General features: G+C 34.4%; 2 protein-coding genes across 5 annotated transcripts in view; one reads left to right on the forward strand and one right to left on the reverse strand.

Annotated features, from left to right (window-relative positions):
* Positions 1-20,243, forward strand: LOC105194587. Of its 2 annotated transcripts, none has more exons than XM_039446076.1 (6): positions 1-207; positions 11,672-11,929; positions 12,711-12,847; positions 13,374-13,833; positions 15,498-15,684; positions 16,388-20,243. In XM_039446076.1, exons 1-6 carry the CDS (start codon positions 175-177, stop codon positions 16,627-16,629), a joined length of 1,317 nt encoding a protein of 438 aa, XP_039302010.1. In that variant the 5' UTR covers positions 1-174; the 3' UTR covers positions 16,630-20,243. The 2 variants fall into 2 exon arrangements, with proteins under 2 accessions (XP_039302010.1, XP_039302011.1); XM_039446077.1 differs by having other exon boundaries at positions 4-207; positions 13,389-13,833.
* The window catches only part of LOC105194573 (ethanolamine-phosphate cytidylyltransferase), an 8,747-nt gene continuing 1,057 nt past the window's right edge, over positions 20,040-27,729 (reverse strand). Inside the window, exons 2-6 of one of the 3 annotated variants that reach the window (XM_011159553.3) lie at positions 25,691-25,828; positions 24,786-24,965; positions 24,274-24,700; positions 23,796-24,016; positions 20,040-22,767 (exon numbers count right to left, since the gene is read on the reverse strand). In XM_011159553.3, coding sequence (XP_011157855.1) covers positions 22,671-22,767; positions 23,796-24,016; positions 24,274-24,700; positions 24,786-24,965; positions 25,691-25,828 — 1,063 coding nt within the window. In that variant the 3' untranslated portion in view covers positions 20,040-22,670. Of the gene's footprint in view, positions 22,781-22,977; positions 23,147-23,795; positions 24,017-24,273; positions 24,701-24,785; positions 24,966-25,690; positions 25,829-27,729 lie in introns of those variants that run through there. The other 2 variants (XM_011159555.3, XM_011159554.2) reach the window with 2 other exon arrangements.

Consider the following 27,729-nt stretch of genomic DNA (forward strand, 5'->3'; position numbering starts at 1 on the left):
GGCTCGGTGCACGCGCCTTCAGTCCGTCGAGGGTCTTCGTCAAAATTGCATCCCTTTACCAGCGACGCGTCCTCCGGTTCGAAAGAGTGTCTCGAGTGACTGGTAAACATTTCTCGAGTTAACGAGGGGAAGTGAACGACCACGTGAGAAAAGAACAAATAGCTCGGCAACATCATGTGGAGAGTTCTCATCGCCGGATTTTGCACGGTAAGTCTATTCGCATGCTGGGGTTAATTGCGCATCGATAATGTCGTAAATATCTTCATATGAGATGGAAGTAAAAGATTTTTAACGTCAGTTATATGTAGCTCTGATTTCCGGTTCTGTTTTTCTCAGTGCTGATAAGGGAAAATAGTTTTTTGAAAACCTATCAAATAAATTGTTAGACATTTTATTGAAAGGTGAAACGGAGTTCCTGATTCTCTCGTTAGAATTTTGAGTCAAAATTAATTGGTTTTGACTCAAAATTCTAACGAGAGAATCAGGAACTCCGTTTCACCTTTCAATAAAATGTCTAACAATTTATTTGACAGGTTTTCAAAAAACTATTTTCCCTTATCAGTGGTTTTGACATATCTGCTTTAATAAGTTCTATAAACTATAAAATAAAGTAGAAATGAAAGAAATTCTAATAGAGTAAGTTGTAACAATTCTCATTATTATTTGAAAATAATTTAGCAATAATTTAAAATTAATATAACAAAATTTAAATAAATAAAACCGCTACATTTAATATATATAACATATATATATATATATATATATATATATATATATATATATATATATATATAAAGTTTATGTTATAATACATTGAACTTATATACTTATTTATTTAATGTACTTTGAAAGTACGCATCCGTGATACTGGTGCTTTACCGGCTTCTTTTGAAGTAACAAGTTACTCGTTATTTGATTTGCACCGTTCCGCTACTGCCTTTACATAAATCTGTCATGAGGCACACGAAGGGCTCGGTGCGAATTCTGTTTTTTAAAGAATTTATGAAAGTAAATCCAAGTTTTATTTCCCAAGTTTTAAAGGTAAATCGTATCCAATTTTAGTCTTAACTATTTAAAACTAGCTTTTTTTCACGCTCTCCTAAACAACTTAGCTCAAAGACCGTATCGAGAAGAGCAAAGCTAAACTCTTCAATTTTTCAGTGAGTGAAAAAAATATATAAAATTTAGATAACGCCGGTCAAATTTAGATTCCCAGTTGAGAATTCTTACTTGTTTCGCGCTTTCGCCGTTCAACTTGGATGTTGAAGCACACCCTGCAACCTTTATCGACGATGAGGGACGGTTTTTGGACGACTCTCGCGGATAAATCAGGTCGATCGTGGATGATGGACGACCACTAGATTTCCATATCATCCGTTCTTGGTGACTTATGTTTGTCGCGCGGCGCCACGGTTTCGTTTGACATCGCGTGATGACAGTTTGTCACGCAATGAATCTACGCGATGTTTAGAAAATGTCGGTTTTATCGGGGAACTTGCCACTGATCTCTTCTATTGACTTCTGTAGACCACAACTCACGCAATCTTTTAATATAAAAAGAAAAGCACTTGAAAATATTACGAATAAAATTTACGAATAAAGTTCACAATTACGTGTTAAGAATAACAGTCGCGATTTTAATTGATTGACATTATTGAAATGGCTGAGATACCCTGTTAAATATTAAAAAATCAAATTTAAATAAATTCCTTGAGTTAAGCAACATTTTGTTATTTTTAACGTCTACACAAAAAGAACAATTTTCTGAAATACAGATCTTCAAAAATAATTATGTTGGACCATTTAAAAATGATTGTGACGGATGAATTTGTGACGGATATTTAATTGGTTGCTCGAATGTGAAAACGGTAACAACATTATCATACTTGAGCGTTCTACATAATTATTTTGATGGCCCAACATAAAATTATTTTCTGATCTGTAATCCAGCTAAATTTTTAAATCCTGCAGTACAATCGTTCTTTCCGTTCTTTTCGTTTGAAAATAAGCAGGGTTTATCTAAGCATGCAATAAATAAGAAATTAAATTTAAGTCAAATTTAATATTTTTTCAGTTAAATTGTTTGAATCCATTGTTATAGTTAAATTAACGACATATGTATTTAATGCCAGCAATGGTGACCTGTAGGAATTATAGATTAAAAGTAACTCAAATTGATAATAATTTGCCGATACGTATTTAACAGCGCAGAAAAGAAAGATTTTATCGTTAGTTATCAGTTTCATCTTCAAACGTCGCGCGTCGCTTAATTTCGTCTCGCGACATTTAATTACACTCCTTGCAACTCCAAACTCATTTTCCCTATTTATTTGTTCCCGTCAAACTCGTTATCTTTCTTTTTTTTTACGTGATATCTGCCACGATTTTGAAATGTCTGTCGATAATGACAATCTCAATTAATTTCCGTTGGTGAAGGAGGCCACCGCGCGCGTGGCCTCGAAGATATTTTGTGCTAAAGAAATGATCGGTTTTTATTTTAACTGGGACGACTCGATTCTCCTCGCGGTGCTCTATTTTGCGAAAACCCCGACGCGTTCCATATATTTCTATATTTCGTCATTAAATTATGCCGCGTCGAAAGTAATGCGCCATCGAGACGAGACGCTCTCCTCGCATCGATCCACTTTAATTTTACAAACCTCACGCGGAAAAAGAGAAGAGGAAGAAGGAGAGGGAGAAGAGGGTTATACGCGAGTTGTATGTACACGAATGGAAGTGCGCGTCGCGATTTTGCCGAGGATAATTAAAAATGCACCCCATTAATGCGTGACATTCGAGGCGACGAAATACGATAACGCGTAATTTAAAGCGAATCGCACGACCGGCCGGCCGATACGTTTGATACATTTGAAATATTAATGGTTTCCCCAAATGACGAAATAATTGAATTGTGTCGGACGTCTCTCCCTTCACTCCTCCCCTTCGCGATGGATGTGCGGCAACTAATTTTGCCCGTGAAACGCGATATGTCGAAATACTTTAACACACACGTGCACGTGAAAGTATCGAGAGGATTATGTATCGTCATAATTTCTTCGTGTAAACGATTCGTGTACGTGATGGCGCGGTCATTCTTTCCAATATACCTGCATTACATGCAACATCGCGTAACAACGTGCGCCGGAAAAAATTTTTTTACAATGGATTCGTCGAAATATGTAACGCACGGATGTTTATTTATTCCCACGTCGTCGATTCGCGGGACGTCCGCGCGTTACCGAAACACAATTCCCCGTCGCAAAGTTTTAACGGAAATTTAATTAGAATATGTTCGATTTCAAGTTTAAATTAGAGCTGAAATTAATCCATTTTATAGGTAATTAAAATTCTAATTATGCGTATAATTCAATCGAGTTTGGTAATGCAAAGGTGTCATATTTAACGATATAATGTTTACATGACGATTAAGTATCTGTTAAGTTATAATTACGGATGCCAAAAATATACAAATCCCAAAACATATTGTTTCCGAATAATATTATTTTAGAGAAAGTATGAAAAACAAATTTAGTCTTTTATTTTCACTACTTACAATAATAATAATTGCGACGTAGAGTTATGCGTTGCATCGAAGACTTGACTTTAAAATCTTTTTTAAAGATTTTATTTAATCTCTCGAAAGACAATGGCAAACCACCAAGAGTATCTTGTAAAGTAGGTTGATTCCAAAAATTGATATTAAAATCGTTACTTAAAAAAAGTTGTTAATTTGACTAAAATCTTTTTAATTAAATTTCTTTAAGTATTTATTTATTTGAGTAAAATATATTAATGCTTAAATTAATGTTTAAATATTTTATACTTGAATTAAATACACATAATGTTTGAACTAAAGAAATTTAATCAAGTTGAAAAATTTAGTTAATTTAATAGCTTTTTTTCAGTGTACAAACTAATAAAATATTTAAAAAAAGCACAGAAAAGTATCATCACGCTTTTGACAAGGGATTGGCCTGTTGAATATTTTAATAAGCTTTTGAATGTGAATTTGATCGTGTTGAGACTAGAAAATAAATTTGATAAAAAATTTATTGAAGCATAATTCAATCTTCTGCTTGTATGATGTCTTTTTAGATGTCTTTTATAAATTCGTATTTTACAATGTAAAAAGGAATATCACATTTATCTTATACTACAATAATATAGATCCTTATCGATGAAACTAATATTTATTTGCATCGTAATTTTTTATGAGGAAAAGACCTTTAGAAGAATGATACTTGTAAATTTTTTACGCCAATTCTGAAATTAGTACATGCTAATTTGCATTATACCATATAAAATATTAATTTCCATTATATTATATAAAAGATTAAAAAAATGAAAAATTGTTCTACAACTATTACAAGAGTATATCCTAAATATGATGATAGTATATCTTATTATGTCTCAATTATTTATTTTTTTAATGAAAACCGAATTTGTTTGGTTAAGTTCCGTTTTGAGAAGTGACTTATCTTTCAATGAACCATTCAATCCGCAGCAATTTTATTATCTTTAAGTACAGTTATTTTTCTCGTTTTATCTCAATTCTGTAGCCTATTTCTTCGCCCGTCTTTCCCCCTCTCTCTCTTTCTCTTTCTCTTTCTCTCTGCCACTGTTTTCCTTTACTGCTATAAAACTCTTCGATACGGTGACGTATTTTGTGGTACTGTGTTTCGCGTTTTACATCCTTTAATTAACGTGCTTTTATCTCTCCAAATTCCAGGCCGTCTCAGCGGTTTATATAGCAGATAGTTTCGCGCAACGAAATATTTTAACTGTACCGAATTGTACCGGCGACAAGAGCGACACCGATGTCGTGGATGAGCGAGCCACGGTGCTAAAGTGGCATTAAAAAAAAAAACGGGATTTATGAAGTCATAAAGAGAAGATTTGCGGTTCTCCTCGAATGAGACCGAAATAAAAGACCAGGTACTGACTGTCCGGCTCTGCCTGGCCGATCGTAGCCTCTTCGTTTCGCGTGGCAGATTTCGAGCTATATTCTATCCTTTCCCGTTACGTTTACTCACAATGTAAAGCAAAATTCTAATCGCGTATGTATATTTACTCTTTACTAATCTAGTTTAAAACAAGTTATTGTGAGCACATTTTTAAACATGTAACCCGACTTTTTCCAGAAGCCGCAACTTTAAGAGACTGTGCCATAAAAATTCCGGAGATGGAATTTTTATAGCAGTCTCTTAATTTGAATTTAAAGAAACATTTAAAGGTACTAAAAAAGTGTTCTCGTAATATATAATACAAATTGGTTTAAAATATATATGTTACATGATTGCACGTAATATGTAAATAATTATATATTCCCGTTCTTTCTCTGTGTGTGTGTGTGTGTGTGTATGTATGTGTGCGTGCGCGCGCGCGCACGCCTTTCCTAATTTTCCCGATAAGATAATCTTTATGTAATAAGGAAGAGATGCTAAAATATTTATGTATTCATTTGCATTAAGTACCGTAAAATTTCGTAGCGTCCTGAGAGAAATGCGATAATATCAAGAAAGCAGTTCGCAGTAGCGTTAATGTGCAAAAATCCGGAAAGTTTGCATTTTAATTTATTACTATTAATCACTAGACTCTCAGCTTAATTTAAAATCAGTTTTCTTCTCTGGTCTTGCAAATTTCTCGAGCTATCGTGCCGACGTAATTGCGATACGCGTACTTACTCGAACGAGATCTCAACAAATCGTGCAATTTCTCTGTCAATACAGGACCAAATTCATCGGGAAAACAGCGTTTTGATGAAAGTTGCTCGTTGAAAGACTACAGACGCGCGACTGGACGATACCTAAATATTTTCATCAACCGAATCGCTTGTCGTCTAGACCATTAAGAATATTGACTACGCCTGGCATCGCGAAGAGTTTTCGAATATTAACGGCCAACAATCGTCGACCGCTTTACTTACAATTAGATATTTTACTCTCGTATTCTCGACGTTCATTCAATAGATTTAGCAAATCAGTTAAATCGGCCACCGTTTATTTCTTGCTTTATTAAGGTAATCGTCACAGCGACAAAAAAGGTTAATAAAACAACAGCAAGATATAAAGAATTTTAACAAACTAAATTAAGTTTTATTTTGCTCAAATTATTATATATTTACTAAATTTATATATTTAGTTTCATTAAAATAAGTTTTGTCTTCAAACTTTACTAAAAATAATCTTTCTTTAAAATTCTAAATGTATAAAATTATGATATAAAAAGAAAAATATACGAATCTTTAACATTTTTACTAAATAACTCTTTCATACTAAATAATTCTTCAGCGTATTCTTTACGAGAATTTAAAGTCTGTAATTGATTTCCCAAAGTTAGGATTAAGTTGAAAAGTAAGGATTAATCACTTTGATTCTTTTCTCAGCTACTTTTGCGCATATCTTTCCTTCATTATAGATTTTTCAGCTCTATAAAAAAAAAGAAATGCCATTTCTAACTGCTCCTGTAATTCGCACGTTACGTTTCGTCTTTAATGAATTTTAAATCAAAGACGTTTTTCAATTTAAGAGAAATGTTACCTCAAACGAAATGAGCATCGCAAATTTGACAAATGCGAAAGCGCAAATGCAAATTTGCAGCGCAAGCATGCCTCTTAACTCGGACGTTGATATTTTCACGTCGCAAAGCACCTGCACGGATTATCATTAATTACGGTAGTTTTAATTTTATTAGCATATGTAATAGAGCTTTGTTAAACGTTTCAAATGCGATAAAAGCCGTTACAAAACAGCACTAATCCGTTAATTGAACGGATATAGTAAGGATTTTAATAATTGTTTTAAATAAAAATAGATTATAAAGAAGCATATTATATAACGACGTAATATGCTTTTGACAATATTCATGGCTTATTGTGAAATAAGATTGAATAAATTATTAAGAATATTATAAAAATTTGAATATTTGTGTAATCGTTATTAAATCTTATTTTAGAAACATATCAAAGAGATTCTATGCATATCAAAGAGACTCTCTGTTCAGAATAGAAACGTAGACGAGGACGACAGTCACGTTTAAATTAGAAATTGTGATTACTCAGCTAAAAGCTGAATAATTACACATGTGAAAGTTGACTTAAAGTTCAAGACATTAATTAAAGCAGTGACACTCGTTATCGTTAAGAATTGCGGAAACGCAATTCTCAGAAATTTAAAAAATTTTTTAAATTACAATTAATTAAAATTGGAGGTTTTCCTACAAAAATCAAGTCCAAATAGTTAAATTTTCAGGAAACAAAAAAACTCATCTTTAAACTGTTTACTTTTAATAGTATAAATATAATAATTTTTCTGCGGACAATATAATGGGTATGAAAAGAACGTAGACTTTAGTTAATATTTTGAGAACTCACTTTAAAAGAAAGAAATAAAAAAAAGATCTTGACTTTTTGGTTCTTGTAGAAATTCCATTATTTATCTTTTATTAGATTTATTAAATTTATTATTTATAATTTATTTATAATATTCTACATATATCTTTTTTGTAATATTAACAATAATAATAAAAGATAAAGAAAAAAATTTATTTAAAATAAAATGCAATTACTTTTTACTTTTTACTTACAAAATTTTAAAAATTGCTTTTAACAAAATGTGGTAATTTTTCAAATATTTAATAGGTATACAAATAAGAGTATACAAACGATTAATATTATTCAAAAATAGGTTTAAAAGTAAAAGAAAAATAATGTAAAAGCTTCTGGATTTGTTTGGCTGAAAATTTTATATTTACATTAAAATTTATATTTCCCATTTTCATAATGTTTTCTATTTAATTTTTACAAAATTGATCATGATTTAACGCATGAAAAACAAAAATAAAATAATTATAACCCAGATTTTGAGAAAAATAGACAAGTTTAATTTTTATAAGAAATCCTTCAATTATACTAAATCAACATTTTTTGCTGCAAGTGCGTACGCAATTTAGCATTTGTTTTCTTTTTACATATGTAGATATACATATGTATATGTAAATATTACTATCTATTACTATCTGTATTATTGATCAAAATTACACACGTCTAAAATTGATTCTAAATAAAATCTTTAAATAAGAAGACGTCATAAATTAAAACATAAAGATACACATCTTAAAGATAACGTACACACATTTTCTTTATAATTTTATAAGATATTTTTTAGTTACGAGGCGTCTTTTGGACGATTTCAAGAATATTTATAATGTTTTCTGGGATTTCTCACAATTATGCAAAGTTATTCTGAACCGTGTAAACAAGAAGAAAAACACGAGAGAAGAATGTTCGAATTGATTGACAAATTGTTTTATAAATTACCATTTTGTAAGCTGAGAAATAAAGATAAATTATTATCAAACAAGATCTTATGGAGAAATAAGTATCTCTATAAATCCAAAGATTTATAGTTAAGGGATTTATGGATTTGCGATTCCAAAAATTTACAGCTGTAAAGATACCAACAATTCGCGCGAATTTAGCGGTGTGTAAAGCAATTTGCACGTCTATGGATCTATGGATTTGCGGATATAGCGGTGCACGAACCTAGCGATCTATGATTTGAGCCATTTACGTGTCTACAAATTTAACGATTCTCTAGCTATCTATGCAACCATGAATTTATGAACCTGGCACTCTAGCGATATAAATTTTTTTTTATCTACTATTAAACTTAAAATTTATTTAAATTTGAGTACTTCTAATAAAGTGGAAAGTATTTTTATAATTGATATAATTTCACAATCTCTTTTATATTCTTAAATCTTTTCGATAGGTTCGACAGGTTTATAGAAATATAAGAAATGTTCCAAAAAGTTTTAATAATTAATAAAAATAAATTATATACTCATTAAATTATTCAATAATGTACGCAGTAAAGTTGCCTTAATTAATTATTTAAATAAGAGTACCTTCTTTTCTAATTAATTTCATATTTTTATTTTTAGTAGCATACAGTTTAAGTAAGAAATATTAAAATTGGTTTTTTTGATCTTGCAGGTATCTCGAAAAATTCTGTGTTATTTGTAAATAGTCCCAACAATTAATATATATAATCAATATTTAAATTAATTCATAATGGACATTTTTTTTGTGGAGCTCTAAAACAAAAATAAAACGTACTTTCATGCTTTTAATCGCTAATGCACGTACTTGGTCGCATCGTCAGCAGTTTGTCGCTCCGAGCCGGCAATAATCCTTTTAATTCATATACGCGTCAAGAACCGATCACGGTGAACACGCCTACGTGGTAAATGCGGATGCGCTTACGGACTGATCTCTGATATCCATGATACGGTATGATTGCGAGCAAGCGATCTCAAAAAATACGGCCTACCGTGACCCGTACTATGAGCACGGGCAATGTACGGCAGGCGCTCATGTAATATATAATGTGTATGGTGCACATAACGAATATCTTACGCGACCACCAGAGCGTTTCCTTACACCGTTAACCGTATCGAAGTGGGTTCTCGGTTCTGGTCGCGTGCTGGTCACCTTGTTCCTTACCAATGGTAACGTAATAGTGTTGTAAACACCGTCGCGTCGGCACCGAGGTCGTCCTCGAGTCACCGAGAAGGTCCTTTTCCACGGCGATAATTAATGCGAGCGTCGCCGACGAAAGGCGGAACGTCCTGGGTATCGTAACGTAGATTAATTGGACGCTTAATCGCTTTTATTGTATCGCGTACTACGCGAGAAGAGGCTCCCGGAAGTATAATAAACGTATACTCCATTCTATATTTCGTGTCTTATGCAAGGCAAATGACCAAGGTAGCTCGCACAATACATATAAAGTACCAATAAAGAGGCGATTAAAGGGAAATAATTATTCGCACATTCGTATTGTTCGTGCAGGTGTGCTGGCAGTTTAAAGTGAAATAATAGAAACTCTCAAATAAATGAGATGGTATAGACCGATGATAAAATCGATAATTGTATCCATTGTATATATAAATTTGTCGTTATGTTTTAAGTATAAGCTAGCCGAAGACAAATTGCAATTGGGTTTCAAGTATTTTTCACAACGTGACTTAAAATTGAAAGAGGCAATGAGAATAAGTGTCTTAAATTTAAATCTAGGTCCAAAATATCTTATAAAATATATAAAATTTAACTCTTAATATTATATCGCGATATTAAAAGTTATAAATATAATTTTTAATATTATATCGGAGACTGATACAAAAAAAACATAAAATTAGATATTAAAAGCAAATATAGATTAAAGTTAAATATTTGCACGTCTTTCCGAAATATAATTTATAAAAGAGCTTCCACTTCCAAAAAAATCTACAGTTCGAAAACGACTGCTATCTCAATGTGTTTATTAATGAGAAATCTCCTTTAAAATAAGAATTCCCCACTCTTAAATTTAAATAAGCATTTCGCCCTGAAACTATTTCATACGCCGATTTAGTCTGCATTACTCCTGACCCCATATCCGCACCGCTCTCGCGGAAAGAAATTCAAATCGATTAAAGCATTTATCCAATTTTGGTAAACCAGGGCAACGGGGTTTCTTCTAAGTAGAAAGTAAATCTGGTTAAAATTGAAAATAATGCGCGATCCGCTATAGTGCCGCGAGCGCGACTGAACGGCAGTAAATTGCCGTGAAAAAAGAAAAAAAAGATGTTGGCTGCATAACAGTTATAGAACAATACGGTTGTTGGGTTTTAGCCGCTATTTATGCGAGTTCACTACGTAATTCACGATTCTGTTTACGAGCCGAACGCGTTACGCGTATGTTATCGCACTGCTCTGTACTTATCATATACGGTATGCTATTTACTCGAGACTATCTGCTGTAACATCGTTTTAGCGTCATCCAGGCTGAGGTAACTATTTGCAAAACGTACCGGTGCGCTTCTAAAATGTTATTTTCAGATCAAATGAACATTGCAACAACATTTGCGACGTCACGCGTTGTTTCAATGAAACCGAGAACCTGCACTGAGAAAAATGTTTGGTGAAATATAAATCATTTGAATTTTGTAGTTATACTGAGAGAAATATTAACCAAACGTTTCGTTAAATAATGATTAAATGAATTTTGTATAGTTACCAAAAATTTAATTATTATACATTCTCAACGAATCATTTGATTATATTTGTATAAAAACAATTGTTCGGTTAAGGCTGTAGATTTGGTCAAAACAACTACATATTTAATAATTATAACTATAAAATTCATTCCATCACTATTTAATGTTGGGTCTATCTCACCAAAAATTCTTCTCAGTGTGGTTAAAATGTAAGTTTCGATCAGAATGCAACGCGGAACGTTCTGGTGTGCACGCCGCTCACAAATCTTCCCTTCTCAACTACAATCATTGAGAAGCACGACCGCACAAAGGTAAATTGGGGAAAAAGGACACGCGGCGCACAATGGTCCAATAAAATAAATTTCTCCGACATGACTTAAAAAAGAAGTTTTTACGTTTGCTTCTCACCGCGGCGGCGGAAGGCTGTAAGAATTGTTATTAAACGCTACTTCGGGAACGACGAAATAATCGCGCGCGACAGTTTCGAGAAAAGAGGAGACCGCGGTACACCGAAGAACCGCCGCGGAATGGGAGGCGCAAATCGCTGCCGCGCGAGAGAACCCTGAAATCTTTCGCCGCCGCCCTCTCGTCTTCAGCCGTGAGTATCATCCCCGGTCCGCGTCCGTTTCAGGTCGCCGCCGCCGTTGCCCAGGATTACGAGGTCTCGGACATTCAGTGCAGCGGCGCTGGATCGGCGGCCGATCTCCTGACAGCCAAGATCAAAAGGCCAGTCGGCTTCAGAGGCGCGCCGCTCTTCGCGGACGACAGATCGGCGAACCCGCTCGCCGACATTCACTGTCAGATCAGGCCGGACCCGAACGATCCGCAGGAGGATAACTACTTCCTGAAGGTGACTGACTTCTCCCGATGCGGCATCCTCAAGAGAAACGTGAGTCATCGAGCGATCGAGCGAATTACGCGGAACGCGATTTTTACGGGAGGGAAGGGAGCAGAGAGAAAGAGAAAGAGAGAGGCCCGCGACGATGACGCGTCGTCCGTACTCCGTTCCTCGGGGCTTGTAGCTGACGTTGCACAAACGGAACGGAGCCTTTGTGATCGGTCGATAGCGATTCTAATTCGCAATTGATTCCCTCTCGAGAGTTGCTGCTGCTGCTATCGCAGATATACGGACGAAACGCTTTGTGCGTCTGATCGGATCGGGCATCGGAATGCCGTTATAATATTTCGAGAAGAGATGTAGCTAACGACGGACGGCTTGGCGTAGCCCGCTAGTTGATACGCTGAAGTTTAACTGTACTATCCGCCTAATTCCGCGCTTCGCTGCCATAAACGCTCTATATTTGAGCCGCAGCCTCGCGAGACGTCCTTGTAAAATTTCCAACCAAGATCCTACCTACGTCGGATCGCGTAACTCGGGAGAACTCATGTACAGCACGGCATTGCAAAAACATTGCGAAATATTGTTACAATGCTTCAGCAATATTGCAACGACGAAATACCAGCTTCAGAAATATTGATACGTATAATAATGTTGCAGTAACATTGATACAATATTATATATATGTGTTTGCAGCATTTGCCAAACATTTGAAACATTGCGGCAATATTTTGCAATGTTTTTGCAATACTCCGCTGTACGGAAATCTCGTTCGTCAAATCGATCTCGCACGCGATTACTATTATTATCCCGATGAAACTCGTGCCACCAGGGATTCATCCATCTGCGAGTGTGGTTTCCGGCCTTTCCCGGAGTGGTGATGCTGGCCGACCAGGAGCTGATCCTGATGTGTCGACCGCCCGAGCCGACGCTGCTGAGGCACAAGGCTGCCGGTTTCGCTGGCACTTTGTAAGTCACACACATTCCGCGCGCATATACGCGATATCTGTACGAAATCTCGCGAGTAATGGACGAGCATTATTTCCGCCACGCCACGCCGCGTTCGCGTTTCGCCGAGGAGCGGCATTTCTGCGCGAGTTCCTGCCTCGAGGAAACGGTTATCCGCTTATTTAATTATTATACTTTATAATAGTGATCCAGACGTACAGGTACCGTCAAAAGGGGAAGTCCGAAACGTATTACGATTGTTCCTCATCGTTTACTTGGCCGATTTATGCGAATAATTGCGATATTCTACGACAAAGATTAAGAACACTTATATCTTTCCGCGACGAAATTGAAGACGGATACACTGTACACGTAAATTGATCGTTTGCAATGTTAAGAGAAATAATGTAAAAGTAATATGCGTGTTGTTTTTAATTTATGCATAAATAAGAGAGATTTGTGGCAAAGAAATAGAATTAATGATAGCTGATACAACGGCAAGAGAGAATGCAACGTGCTGAAGCGACGACGCACGTCTGCTTTAAAGGGTTAATCGTTTCAGTCCGCACGGCGCCAGAGTGTCCGGGGTGGTAGAGGAGACGCCTGGCCGGCTCGAGTACGAAGTGGCTCTTTACCGCGAGGCGACCGGCAACGTGTCCGATAATTCGCAGACGGTCGATCAAGCGGTGCCGATCGGCACGAAGCTGCAGCTGCGCGCCCGCATCAGCCCGGACAGCGCCTGGGGCTACATCAAGCTGTTGGAGGTTACGGTCAGCCCTGACCCGGATCAGCCCCATGCCCCCGGTAGCGTGGTACTCGTGAAGGACGGCTGCAGAAATCGCGATTTCGCGTCCATCATTCCGCACCAGCCGGCGAGGTATCGCGAGCGCAAGAATGAAGTCTTTCTCGACTTCGAGGCCTTCCTGCTGAGCTCGATGAGGGAGCGCTCCACCCTCTGGATTCATTCGCAGATAAAAGCGTGCATGGAGCCGCAGGACTGTCAACCGGTAGGCAGTAACAATTATCGTTCAGTACAGTGATCGAATTTTCATCTAAATGATTAACACAGATTTATGCAATTTAATCAAGAAAAATGTCTATCCTTTAGATAATATTTGATTTTGTTTGATGTTTGTATAATATTTTAATATGTAAAGTTTTCAGCGAATTATTAAACATTTCTATTTCTGTTTCATATTTTTTTAATTTTCAACAAAAAGTGTATTGTGCAAAACAATAGGATGCTTTAAAATTTATGAAAATAAAACTGATTATATTTTTCTTCAAATTTTTTAGCCAGCTTTTTTAAGAAAATTTCAAGCACTGAGTGTCGTGGAATACGGGCCTGTGGTGTTCTTTCAGAAAACCTTGTCTAACAGTATTTAAGAATCAAAGTAATTTATGTATATTAATACTTTATTTTTCTTTTAATTATCTTATATCCTATCGCTCATTTGCTACAATAATGGCATAACTACAAAAAAATTTCCAATTAAAATGTTTTGAATCATAAAAATTTTGTAGCATCATATTTAAATGCTAATTTGATGTAACGATTTATTGTACATATATATTAATTATTACAATTAGTATATACTAATTGTAATAATTAATATATACTAATTGGTATAATAATTGTAGAGGAATAAAAGTTCAATTACACAGTGAATTCTCATTAAAATTTAAATTTTTTTTACAAATAAATAAAAACTTTCAATTTTTAAATCATATTGTTGTAACAAAGAGCATACGATCATCAATATTTAAAAAATGATTTATAGCTTATATTTGTAACAAGTTTAAATCTGACCATCTCCATTTTGTGCTAATTCTGAAACTTTATGAAAAACAGATGTAAAGTTTCGCATAATTTTGAAATAGTCCAAAATTATATTTTATTATTGGCAGCAATGTTGACGTACACTGTTTCACATTAGCTCGGCTATTTTTTAACTATTATACAACAGAAATAAATTTTTTTTTGTTTAAATTTTTTATAAGAGCATTAGCCAAAGAACTTTGCTGCATGGCCACCAATTTATTCTGTCATGCGTACACATCCGCGTAATACTAGAATGAAGTCATTTGGGCGAATTCATACATTCGAATGTATTAAATGCACTGTCGAGTCTGTAAAATTTATAACTAAAAAAAAAACGCAATAGTTTTTCAAAATATAATACGTATGATGCACATACAAAAATCCATTATCACAACGGACGCAGCGTGGCATTTAACGTCAAAAATATAATCGAGTTGTCTATCGCACAACTACAATCTACCTGAAATACGAAAAAAAAATCTAATATTTGTATGTAACTATTACATAAGACGATTCATATTCCTTCTTGGCATATAAGCTGAAGTAAATAAATGATTCTATTCATTCGCAGATCGGCAAATCTATAAGTCCGATAAGAGAAAGAGAGAGATAGATAAATCATCCAGGCATTATCTGTGTCGGTAACGTGTATCTTACAATCAGTGTATCATTTCAATCTCTATACTACAATCTTCTGCTACATTGCCTTGCCTACATTACATTAATTAATCGACACTTTTTATTTCAGTTAAGCTTCCGCGACATATCGAAACTTTCTAATTAGATGCGCCACACAAAAGACACCAATTTTTTTGCTGCCATCATCTTGCTAGCTTTTTATTTTTACAGGACTTCTGTCTCGATCTTTTCGAACCTTCGGGACATGGGAAGAAGAGAAAGAGAGCCGTCGAGGCGAACGTGGAAGTACTAGGCGAATTTCTGCCGAAGGTCGAGCGTTTGATCAAAAGGTACAACGACTCCACGCCGTACACGAAGTTCAAAGAGAACATTGAATATACGGTGATGATGCCAGATGGTAAGCTTTATATTTTTTATTGCGTTAATTACGGAGGAATTAAATCTTTTTAGCCGTGTAATCAAGGTTAATCTCTTTGATGTCAACTTTCGCGACAATCAGGGCTCGACAACAGATTCGTTGCTTTTTATATGGCCCGCGTAATTATTGTAAATTAATTATTTTGCATAATTCTAAATATAATAACAACTCATTAAATATATTAAATATAAAATATTACGCAAAAATCAAAATATATTAATTATATTTTAATATTTAATATAACAATAATTATCATGGTTTGAATTTTGCGTAATATTTTACACTTAGTGAAATTGTTTTAAATATTATATAATAATTAATATTATTATATTTTGAATTTTGTCGATAAAATATTTATAAAAATTCATTTTTTCTTCCGTTATATAACTAATATCCTCGGCCTTTTGCCTCTTACGTCCGTTTCTGCCAATGTAGATTAATCTCGGTTTAACTTACTTTTTATTCTTTTTTTCTCATTTTTAAATCTAGAGAAAGATAAAAAGTAAGTTAAACCGAGATTAATCTATATTCGTAGAAATGGACATTAGTCGGTAAAGTTTAAAATATTTATTATCCGGTTCTATACGGAAAAAATTTACCGATTCTACATAACGAGGTAAAGATCGCGGAGATTAATGCGAGAGCGTTACAATTTCAATTAATATTCCTCTCATTATCGTAGACCTGTACGACAAAGTGGCGGCCGGCCTCGAAGGTAGCTGCGGAAATTTTCTTTACGTGGCAACGGGATTGGGTGCTCTACTAGTGTTATCGGCCTTTATCATGTGCTACCTGGCATCGCGTCTTCACAACCTGTCCTCGACGGTGCAGCAGAACAAGTCTATCGACGAGTTGGTCCGAGACCGCACTAGGAAATATTGCGACACTACGCCAGGCTACACCGGTCGCTCGACGATGCAATAGAGCGACGCGTGATTGAGAGGAGAGAGAGAAAGAGGTGCATAAATCACTCGCGTCAAATACCTCCTCACAAAGTGTACAGTCGCGTCGTACGATGTAACGTGTGCGCGATATCGTATCGTATAATTAATGTAACGTTACTTCGAGACTAGGATGTTTATTTGCGAGCAGGAGGGCAATGTCACGTTTACGAGCTACTTGACTCTCCGCTTCGAAAACGGCAAGGCACTCGTCCCACTTCGTTGACGGCGAGATGTATCTTAACCGTTTCATTACCGCCGATATAGTACGATGGTATCACGCTGCAACTTTGTCGAGGAATGATTTTCCGGCTGCGAGCTCTGAATTAACGTTCGAATGCGAGCGAACGACGCCGCCCACTGTGGAAACAAAAATAGTTCTCGCGACGAGGAACGGCTGGAGGCAAATGGACCGTGCTTTCCATGTAAAACAAAATCAATTTTACGACGAACGTCCAAGAGAAAATAATTGGAAATTCGTGAAAAGAATCTGTCGCTAAAGTTAGAAGATAAAAACATTGTCTGCTTAGTCTTGCAATGTAAATACGGTAGATTATATATGATGCGACTTCGTAAGAAATCATTTTTCAACTCTTCTTCTACATAAACATAAGCGTATGAAAAGCTCTCCATTTCTTGTCCAATCATTTTTTGTATTCATTACGATTAGTTAATAATCTATTATTTGGCTGCTTTAGTCAAGTTTTGCTACCGAGTAGTCAAACAAATGAGGAAAATCGCTAAAAAATTGAATTATTTAACTTGATCGCGTCTTTTCTGCGCCTCATAGAACTTCATTCATTCATTAAGTTAACTTATAATGCATTATTCTCTGCGCACATTATGCAATTTCTGTTGGAAGTTTCACGACTTGTCAATATTGCTCAAATACAAAAAGGAAAAGAAACAGTCTCACTACGATAAGTCTCTCAAACGTGCAATGCTATCACGTGACCTGATCAAGCGGGCGAATCGCTCGAGTAATAGGATAATAAGAGCCTCGCGCCAAATGCGAAGGAACTTGAACGGGACGTTTAGGTTGGTTGCACGAATTTATCTCACCTTGTAAATAAACACGAATACAACTTACATTTTACAGCATACGCCTCTTAACAGCGCAGATGTTTTATACGTACATTACTATGAGAATCTATAATATATATAATATATCGCACAACTATCTAAATAAATATCTATTTAAGAGAAAATATGACGAAAATTTTATATTAAAAAAAAAAGAATTACTTAATAAAAAAAAGGAACATAAAGTTTTAGCGAGAAAAAATTAATTCGTCGAATTAATACGCATTCAGCCAAGTATGTTTGAGTAATAAACATGCGCTCGTGTTGCGTGTTTTAAACATCTCTCTCGAAGTTATTAGCCTAAAATGTCCTAGAAAAAAAATTAGAGCTCTGTACATTTAATAATAAAATAACGCGCGCGTGAGAGAGAAAAAGCAAAACTAATCGAGTAATGGCGCGATTCGGAAAACACGGTGATCGATCCGTGGAGGTAATTATAAGAAGCGAAATACATATTATTTGCGACTATTGTAGATGTGACCGTGTACAATGATTATTTATTATAAAATAAAAGGTTGAACAATCTTCTGCGTGTTTACAATTTTGGGTAATTATTTAGAATCTTAAAAAAAATGTGTGTAGAATAAAGCCAATAGCGGTTTGAGCGCAAATCGGACGGCGGCCTAAATGCTTAAACTGAAGTTCAAGTATTTAACATATTTTAATTAAATACATAAATGCTTGAACTATAAAAAGAAATTGAGTTGAAAAATTTATTCGAATTAATAACTTCTTTTTAGTATATGTTATTCTAACCCATTTATCTTGATTCCATAAAATTTTATATCTGTAACGTTTTTAAATTAATACGCAAAATATACATTTGCATAAATATCTTACTCGGATCCAGTATTCCGATTTAATTGTAAGATAAGCGTTGATTTCTCACTTACCGACATCATGACGCGCAGCAGCGGAGTTGCTACGTTGACCTGCAACACACAAATACGAAATCTAGATTAGCGCTCAAACAACACAATTAACATTAAAAAACTAAAATAATGTTACTCACCACAGGGTTGTTCCGCCGTTGCCCGATGCCCGGACCTCCGCTTCCTCTCATATTCCGTCAATGCAACACAACACTCGCGGACGACGCAAACAAGAGATCAATTACGATCGCGTGACATTTGACAAACTCCCGGCGAAGCGACATCATCACGTAGCGAAAGGGACACACGACCGCGCGAGGATATGATCTAGATACGAATGCGTACATCGATATTCCGTCGAAATTAACATTTATTTCACATCGTACGGGGTAAATTAATCTCGTGCAAGAACAAGAAATAGACGCGTGCGTCTCAGAGCGATTTCGCTGTCTCTTCCGAACATTTATCTCGCTACAGGTTAAGGCCGCAGCACAAACTCGAATCTTGCATAGCTGTATAACAATGTGCATAAGGACACTGATTGGTCCATTAGCACATGCATAAGGAAATGAATCAATCAATTTCTTTATGCATACAGTTATGCGGCTATGCAAAAGTCTCTGCTTGGGTTTTTACTCACGAAAATTCGGACGTACGTGTGAAAAAAATTCCGCGCGCGACATTGATGACGTCATACGAAGGAGTACGCGTACGAATGGTACGAACGTTGTCGCGGACGAACCTCGCAGCGAGAGAGACTCATCGTCGCTAACTTCACGCCATGCGCTACTCCGCAAGAGAAAGAGAGAAAGACCTAACGCGCGCGTTTTACGACGATGGCTATTTCGAATATTTACGGCACACAAAAACGCAAATATCCATTATATGTACGTGCACGGAGAATCAGGAACAAAACAATCCTATGGTGAGTAACATTATATTAGTTTTTTAATGTTAATTGTGTCGTTTGAGCGCTAATCTAGATTTCGTATTTGTGTATTGCAGATCAATGTAGCGTTACAACTCCGCTGCTGCGCGTCGCGATGTCGGTGAGTGAGAAATCAACGCTTATCTTATAATTAAATCGGAATAATGGATCCGAGTAAAATATTTGTGCAAATATATATTTTACGTATTAATTTCCAAACGTTACAGATATAAAATTGTATGAATTCAAGATGAATGGGTTTTAATTAGAATGGCATATACTAAAAAGAAATTATTAATTCGATTAATTTTTCAACTCGATTTTTTTACAGTTCAATTATTTATATATTTAATTTAAATATATTAAATACTTAAACTTCAGTTTAAGCATTTAGGCCGTGGTCCGATTCGCGCTCAAAGCAAAACTAATTGGGTAATAACGCGATTCGGGGGACACGGCGATCGGTCCGTGGGGGTAACTAGGAAGTGTAATACATATATTACTTTAAACTATTGTAAATGTGACCGTATAATGACTATTTATTATAAAATAAAAGGTTGAACAATCTTCTGCGTGTTTACAATCTTTGTTCGGTGCCTTGATTCTTCCATAGAAAATCGCAAGCTATACAATTTGTTTCTTTCGGCATAGTCTAGTTCAATTGTCGCTATCAGATTACCGACGCCAATGCCATTATGTTATCAGGTCGACAGAGAGCCTGTTTGCGTTATATGGGATGTCCTAGATTCTTCGTTCAGTCGTAGATTATCCGTCGACTTGGTTGTCGATCTTTACTTCGGTGAAAGTTTGACGAAGTTTAGTCGGTCCTCGCAATTTATATATATATATCTAACGAAGAATGTTCCAATTAGCTTATCTAGAATCTTTGAACCTCGTTAACATTGTACGACAACGAATGTTACGTATTATCGTGTCTTCCTCTGTCATTTCCCCATAGACGCAAACAGTTCAAGTTTGGGGATAAACGGTAATTCGGTTTTTTCATTCAGTCTATTCGACGTGCGCCGTAAATCTAACAAGTTCTTTGGTTCCGTTGATATTTTTTGGGCATACAATACTCTAATATCTCACATTAGAAAATCTAACATCTTAAATTACGCGTAGTTCCGTAATTTGCTCGATGAACAATGCTTGTCGTAAAGTTAATTAATTACCCAGGCGGATGTCTTACGGAACCGCAAAGTACGGTCGTAAGTATCTCCGTCTAATAAAGATCTCGGTATCGCTAAGAAACATACGATAGGCATTTGTAAATGCTTAGGAACTTCCGATTAATTAGACCGAATCACAAGCTGACTCATTTACCTGTCAATCTCGATTATTTCATGATTCCTGGATACAGTAGTCTCCTTAACTTCGACTCTATAGGGCAATAAGAGCGGCATGCCAAAGTTATAGAATACCCTCTCCACAGCATAAGTCTACTTATCACTGTATACTTGCACGAGCAAAGTAGACTCGTACTGTGGTGAAGGTATTCTATAAAAGAAAAGGGTATGATATTAGTGTTTGTGAAAGTACAATCGTGAGCTAAAAGGTTGCACCACATTTTCTTCGATGGTTAGATGGTTCGATGCTTAATTGGTTGGATCTACAGGTAAGAACCAATGACGTTCGCCGTTCGATAAGCAAATCTACATTTCCAAAACAATCGAAGAAAATGTTGCAACCTTTTAGCTCACGACTGTACGTGTGAAGGAATGCAAAGATTATAAAAGGCCAAAATTAAGGAGATTCTACTGTAAATAGAACACGAGGATGCAAACACGATTTTTCTGTAATTCTTTAGAGAATTACCGAAGAATCATGTTTGCATCCTCGTATTCTAATGTATTTTCGCAAATTAAACGCGCAAAACATTTTGTGAACGTAAGAAAACGTACACCTCATATTGCATAACAAGAATGATTTTACTTTAAAAACCGAACACGTCATTATTTCGGTAAAATTCTCAAATCATCTTTGTAATTTGCTTAAAAATATTGAAATTCCGATTGAACAAATGCTCCAACGTATGTAACAGAAAACGATAGAATGATAAAGTGGTACGAAGATTGTCGCACGAAAGAGAGTAAAAATAGTTGAAATTCAACAATTTGATCTGAAAAATATTTGATCTTCGTGTCTCACATGATTGTACGGTTGTGATTATTTTCGACATTTGAATCAAGTAACGACATCATAATGTTTAAATGAGAGAACAATAATTACTAAGCATACCTACATTCAAAAGCTTTATAACATGCGATATATCTTTAAGACAACTCTTTGCCTTTAGAGATATGTCGACATATATGTAGGATGTTTCAGAGCTATGTTCCAGGTCTGTAGTTAGAAATCGATCCAAATTATTTTAGTTTCTATTAAAGAAATCAATTAAAATTAGACTCGAAGCGCGAATCAATAATTGCATTTTGAGAGTCAATTTTATTACATCATACAAATAATTATCATTTTAATTCAAGAAATCGGCAGCTTAAGACACAAACTCGACTACCATTTTTCGCAATTTAATACCCAATAGAGATTCGTATATTTAAATTAATTTTAATACCAATTACATAATAATAATTATATAATTCTAAAATAATTATATATTATTAGTAACTTTTGAGTTTTTACATTGAGTCACATTTGGTTAACAAAATCTCTTTCAAGTTCTATTTAAGAAATTTACTACAAGTAACTTTTTTTAGAAAATTTACTATAAATAATCAAAGATATTATAATTTCCATTTGCAACATTAATAAATACTTTAAGTAAATGCTTTTTATTAAAAAAAAAAAGATTCCAAATTGATAAAAAATCTTTAGAAAGAATAACGATAGCTCTGGCACATCTTGCATATAAAACATTTTATCTAATTTCACAATCGTCATCGTTATCCATCATTTTTCATATTGTAACAAATTAAAACTAACGCGGATTTTCATATTTCACTAATCGATATTTCTAATATATTGATCGATTATAAATATTCATTTTAACTATGTAAGGCATTTCGAAACGATAAATTGAATGTCGGTGTGTGACATTATATTTACACATTGACTTTATAAAATCTGATCTCATCACACATACGCATTGCGAATGTCGCGAAAAGGAAATAAAACAAACAATTATTCAATCCTGTCATTTTTCTTAGACTTGATGAAGGCTTCGTAAGCGGCAAGCTCTTTTTTCTCCTTCCTTAAATTTCTATCCTCGTATTCCAACCTGCAATTAGACGCTAGATCAACACGTGATAGGAATGTTCGCAGTCATTGGGATATGTGGATGTGTTATCATCGCAAAAGGCTATTGTATACGAAGTATCGCAATAAATAAAAGAATGTAGCAAAAATGGAACTGCAAAAAAATACTTTGCAAGATGAACGAAATTACATATCCCATCAGAAGTAGTAATGAGTGAATGACAACAATAAATTAAAATGAGAAGTAAATAAATATGCGTTTATTGCAAATTAGATAGAAAATACAGAACTGCCAGATTTGTTTCCAATTTCTTAATAATTGAATAAAAAATACAAAACAGCCAGATTTTAATTGTCAACATTTGTTGAAATTCTTAATAACCGTATAAAGCTCGTTCGGCCTAAAAGGGGGATAAAAAGCAAAATATAAAAAATTAATACGTAAAATTTTTAACCTTTTGGCCTAATTAAAAATGGCAATTTCAATTTTACTATAGGTACAAATGGAATGGAATATAAAAAAAAATATATTGAAAATATCTTCAGCTTCATAGAAGAATCTAAACGAAAACACATGTACATGGCGACTCGAGGGCGGAAGTTAGTGTGATATGTTATCAAATTGCAGTAAAACATATTGCCCATTGAATAATAACACGATTTGTGACTGTTCTCTTAAATAATTATAACACACTTTGTATTATAAATGTAATACAAAAATGTAAAATAAATTATTTAAAATAAAATTTACATATACAATTTACATATCAAATTTACGTATGTCTTTGTTTTCTATTAAAAAATTGAAAATATTGTTATAATATTGTATAAATTTAACAATATGTAATTTATTCAAGAATTTCATGACTAAAAAAATACTTATACGTATATATTTATGTATAATTATGTATAATCATATAAGTTATCAGAAATCTTCTATAGACTGAAGTATTGCGCAAGTATTACTAAAGTGTTATAAAAATTATTCTTAAAAAGTCTGGTAAAGAAAATACATGCATGCATAACACAACGTGTAAACGTGGAACATACCTGTGAAGAATGATCCTTTCAATGATCTTTTCTGTTGTCATGTCATTGCCGCTATCTAATAATTTAAATTTATTTTGCTTCTTGGGTTCCGCATATGGATCCGACCCGTCCTCGCAAGGCATTATAGGCGTTTGTCCGTGACACACAATAGATACATTGAAATGTTCCATCAGATTTCTTGTCACTGCATATGGCGCGCCAATTACAACTTCATTAACATACTGCAAACGCAAAAAAGAAAATACAATGCAAAAAAACTTTATGTGATGTAATTGCTTCTGCTATCGTGCTGAACAGTGACTTATCAGAATTTTTTTATTAGAAAATATGCACCGTAATCTTTCAAAAGCTGCGCAGATAGTAACTTATATTTATGTATTATTAAGTGAGCTCATACAATACGAGGCGTTACAATCTGTTTTCCCACGTTTATTTCACACGGATTCTCATTAAAAATCTCTGCGCAAAGAATACTCACCTTACACGCTAACACACTGAGAACTCGTTCGTGAAGATTCATAATAGGATGATTGCCATATTTATATCGATTAACAGCGGGATCGGTATGCAAACCGACAATGAGGTAGTCTCCTTCCTTCTTGGCAACTTCCAAGAAATCCAAGTGTCCCACATGAAAGAGATCGAACGCGCCTGCCACATACACGATCTTATCGCCCGGTTGTGGACTCTTGCCGTCGCTGAACTGTATGATTTTCTGCGTGGTCGGTAAAAATTGCGAGCAGCCGGTCCACGGACTCCGCGCGGTTCGATCCTGGCCCATGCTCTTGCTTGGCTCTCTGTCGACGCTGTATTCGTTGTCACCCTGCCGAAAGTGCTGTCGCGTCATCAGCAACATACGTCCTACGAGATCGGTCGTTGAGACGCCAGCTGTCCGCTGGACTTCTCTGAAATAATCACAAGTCTTAGTGAAAAACTATATAATCTTTTAAAAACCAGCGAAATAATGTTTCTTTTTAAGAAAAATTTTACCTGTAGCGACCGGCTGCCTTGACTAAATGATACGTGTCCACGCCGTCGGCCGTCATAGTAATATCATCGCCGTGAACACAAAAATCACAGTTATATTTGTCTAATGTTTCTAATGTAGTAACGTAGGGCGCAGCTTCGACTACTTCGTCCACCCATTTAATACCGCGCACCATTTTGTACCTAAGAAAAAGAAAATCAGTTTGTTAATGCTTGCAATTATATAGAATGTATGTATCATTTATACGATATACGTAATCATTATTATTATTTTATCTACTTTATGCATACTTAAATAAGTTGTTTGCATGAATTTTTTCAAAAATAATTTTAAATTTTGTTATGAGAGAGTTTGATGCGCAAGCTGTTATACTCGTATCGGCATCACGTATCTAATCTACTATCTGTACGACAGTAATTATAACGCCGAAGAAAGTGACTTGTATAAACGCGATAAAGTTCTTGTTTTACAGCAACATTGCATTGTGTTCTTTAACGGTTCGATTTTTTTCTATGCAAGTATTGACCTAAAATGTCAAGGTCTTAACGATAACTTCCTGCCAGGTCTGTAACATTATAGCTCTGAAATACATTAATATTTTATATCCAAATGATATTGACTATGGAACTCGCATAAACATTTTCTCTAGCAATGCTTATTACAGGCATATTATTATGTGTTAGAATCGGAACACTTATTTTCATCATTATGTAATCATGTATTTTGTATAAAAAATGGAAAACACTTGTATCTACTATAGCATACCGGCATTAAAAGCTTCAAGAAAATTAATGTACAGAATTTGTAAGATTGATTAACACATAATAACCAGTTCTAGAATGACATTCAGAATCGTAGCCAGTTATTACAGCTTACATGATTTCCTCTAATGAAGCAACAGACATACCTTTCTTGTTCGGTGAAGACGGGTGGGCCCTTGTGTCTTGTGATTTCCTCATCGTTGTGAACACCCACCACCAGATAGTCTCCTAAGGCTTTCGCCTGCCGCAAGGAATTTGCATGTCCAAAATGCACCATATCATAACTAGAATCAACATTTCATTTGTACTTAATTCACGTTAATAAAGAGAGAATATTATTAACAGAAATGTCAATAAAATTATTTTCAAGCTACAAAAAAAGGAATTATTAAGAAAAAAGCTGTTCAACATAATATAAGCTTGATAATCTTTTGTAAATTAATAATTATACAAATAGTTTAAACAAACAAGAAGAGCACATACTATTTTCACTATAAAATATATAAATATATAAATAATAATATAAACAATTGCAAATCTGTATAAATCTATAAATCGTTTGTGTGTCCACTTTTAAATAATATTAAACTAAATAATTTGGAAATGATATTCCCGTCTTTGTTAAAGGTAAAATAAAAAAAAATTAGATTTTAGCCAAAGAACATTTAGATATAATATATTAATATATGTTGTAATACATAAATATGAAATATATTTAATAAATAACAATTAATAAGAGATACGTGATCTTTTGTCTCCTAGAGATTGAGAGTCTCCACAGACCTTGAATGTTAATAGCGTTGATATTATATCAGTCGTGCGAGTCGTGATAAGGCGAAATATAAATTATATGACGACACGTTGATTTATCTGGCGCTTATAAAATTTCCATCGTGTTCACAAATTAACATTAACATTTTGCAAGGCACGTAGATAAAAGTCAAAAGTTCAGTCACGCGGAATCCACAAGATTGTGAAATAAAAACCCTCCAAATTTCCATATAAGTGCAATATTTGTACTTTTTTTTATTATTTCTAGCACTGTGTATCTTTGAAAAGATTTTGTGCTTTTAATTATACCTGGAATCTAGCCAACTCCACGTGACTTGCAAAAAATTAAATATCTTGTGAAACCAGCGAAAAAATGAAGTTTTAAGAAATGCTTCGCAAACAAAATACTTAAGTCAATAAATATACAAACAGGTATCGCAGCTAAAAAAAGAAAAAGGACGAGCATTTTATGTAAAATAACTATAAAAATAAAATAAAAGGAGAATAAAGTTAAAATCGTAGAATGATATATTTAAAAAACACGATTTGATGAGCTTATTTCTGGACCACAACATCCATTAACGTGATACGTATAAAATATAATATTAATCAAAAACAAGCCAAGGTCTCGCATCTTTAGCGGAAAAAATTCTACACAAATTTAAGAGATGCTATAAAGATCTACAAAAAAATGCTAGAATTTGTTAATTTTAACAATTAAATACATATATTTCTAAGAAAAAAATATTTCTATAAAAAATCTAATAATTTCAACAAATTTCTATTTATTCATAGAAATTTTTTTTGACAGAATAAGCTACTTGAATGTGTCCATACAGTACAGCACAGCAAAAGCATTGCACCAAGAATAACAAATTTCAAAAATATTGGTACATAATACAATATTACACAGGTTGCTGCAATGTTGCTGAAACATTACAGCAATATTTTGCAATATTTTTGCAACATTGTGCTGTATAGATATAGAATGTTGTAGTTTATGATAATTTGACATGGTTTCACTAAGAAATTCATAGAAATCACAGAAACAAAGCATTACAAAAATACAAAAATTTTTTTAAATTAGAAAAGTATTTCAATTATAGTACTTTCATGTAGATTTTTTTCTGAAATTTGTGTAAAATTTTATAGAATTTTTTCCGCCAAGAATTCCAAAGATTTTGCGCTATCGTAAAAAAAAATAGTAAGAAATAATACCGCGGTGAACGTCGCATACAAAGTTGCGATCACGCGCAATTTCACGCGCTGCCAGAGCTATCGTTAATCGATTTGAACGATTCATTCGCCGGCAATGTTGACGGATGCACGGATTTGTCCTCATTCCAAATACGCGAATACGTTTTAAACGCGCGTATTCGTTGCGCAGCGGAATTTGAGAGTTTACAAAATCGCA

The sequence above is a fragment of the Solenopsis invicta genome, chromosome 2 (genome assembly GCF_016802725.1).
Source record: "Solenopsis invicta isolate M01_SB chromosome 2, UNIL_Sinv_3.0, whole genome shotgun sequence".
NCBI lineage: Eukaryota > Metazoa > Arthropoda > Insecta > Hymenoptera > Formicidae > Solenopsis > Solenopsis invicta.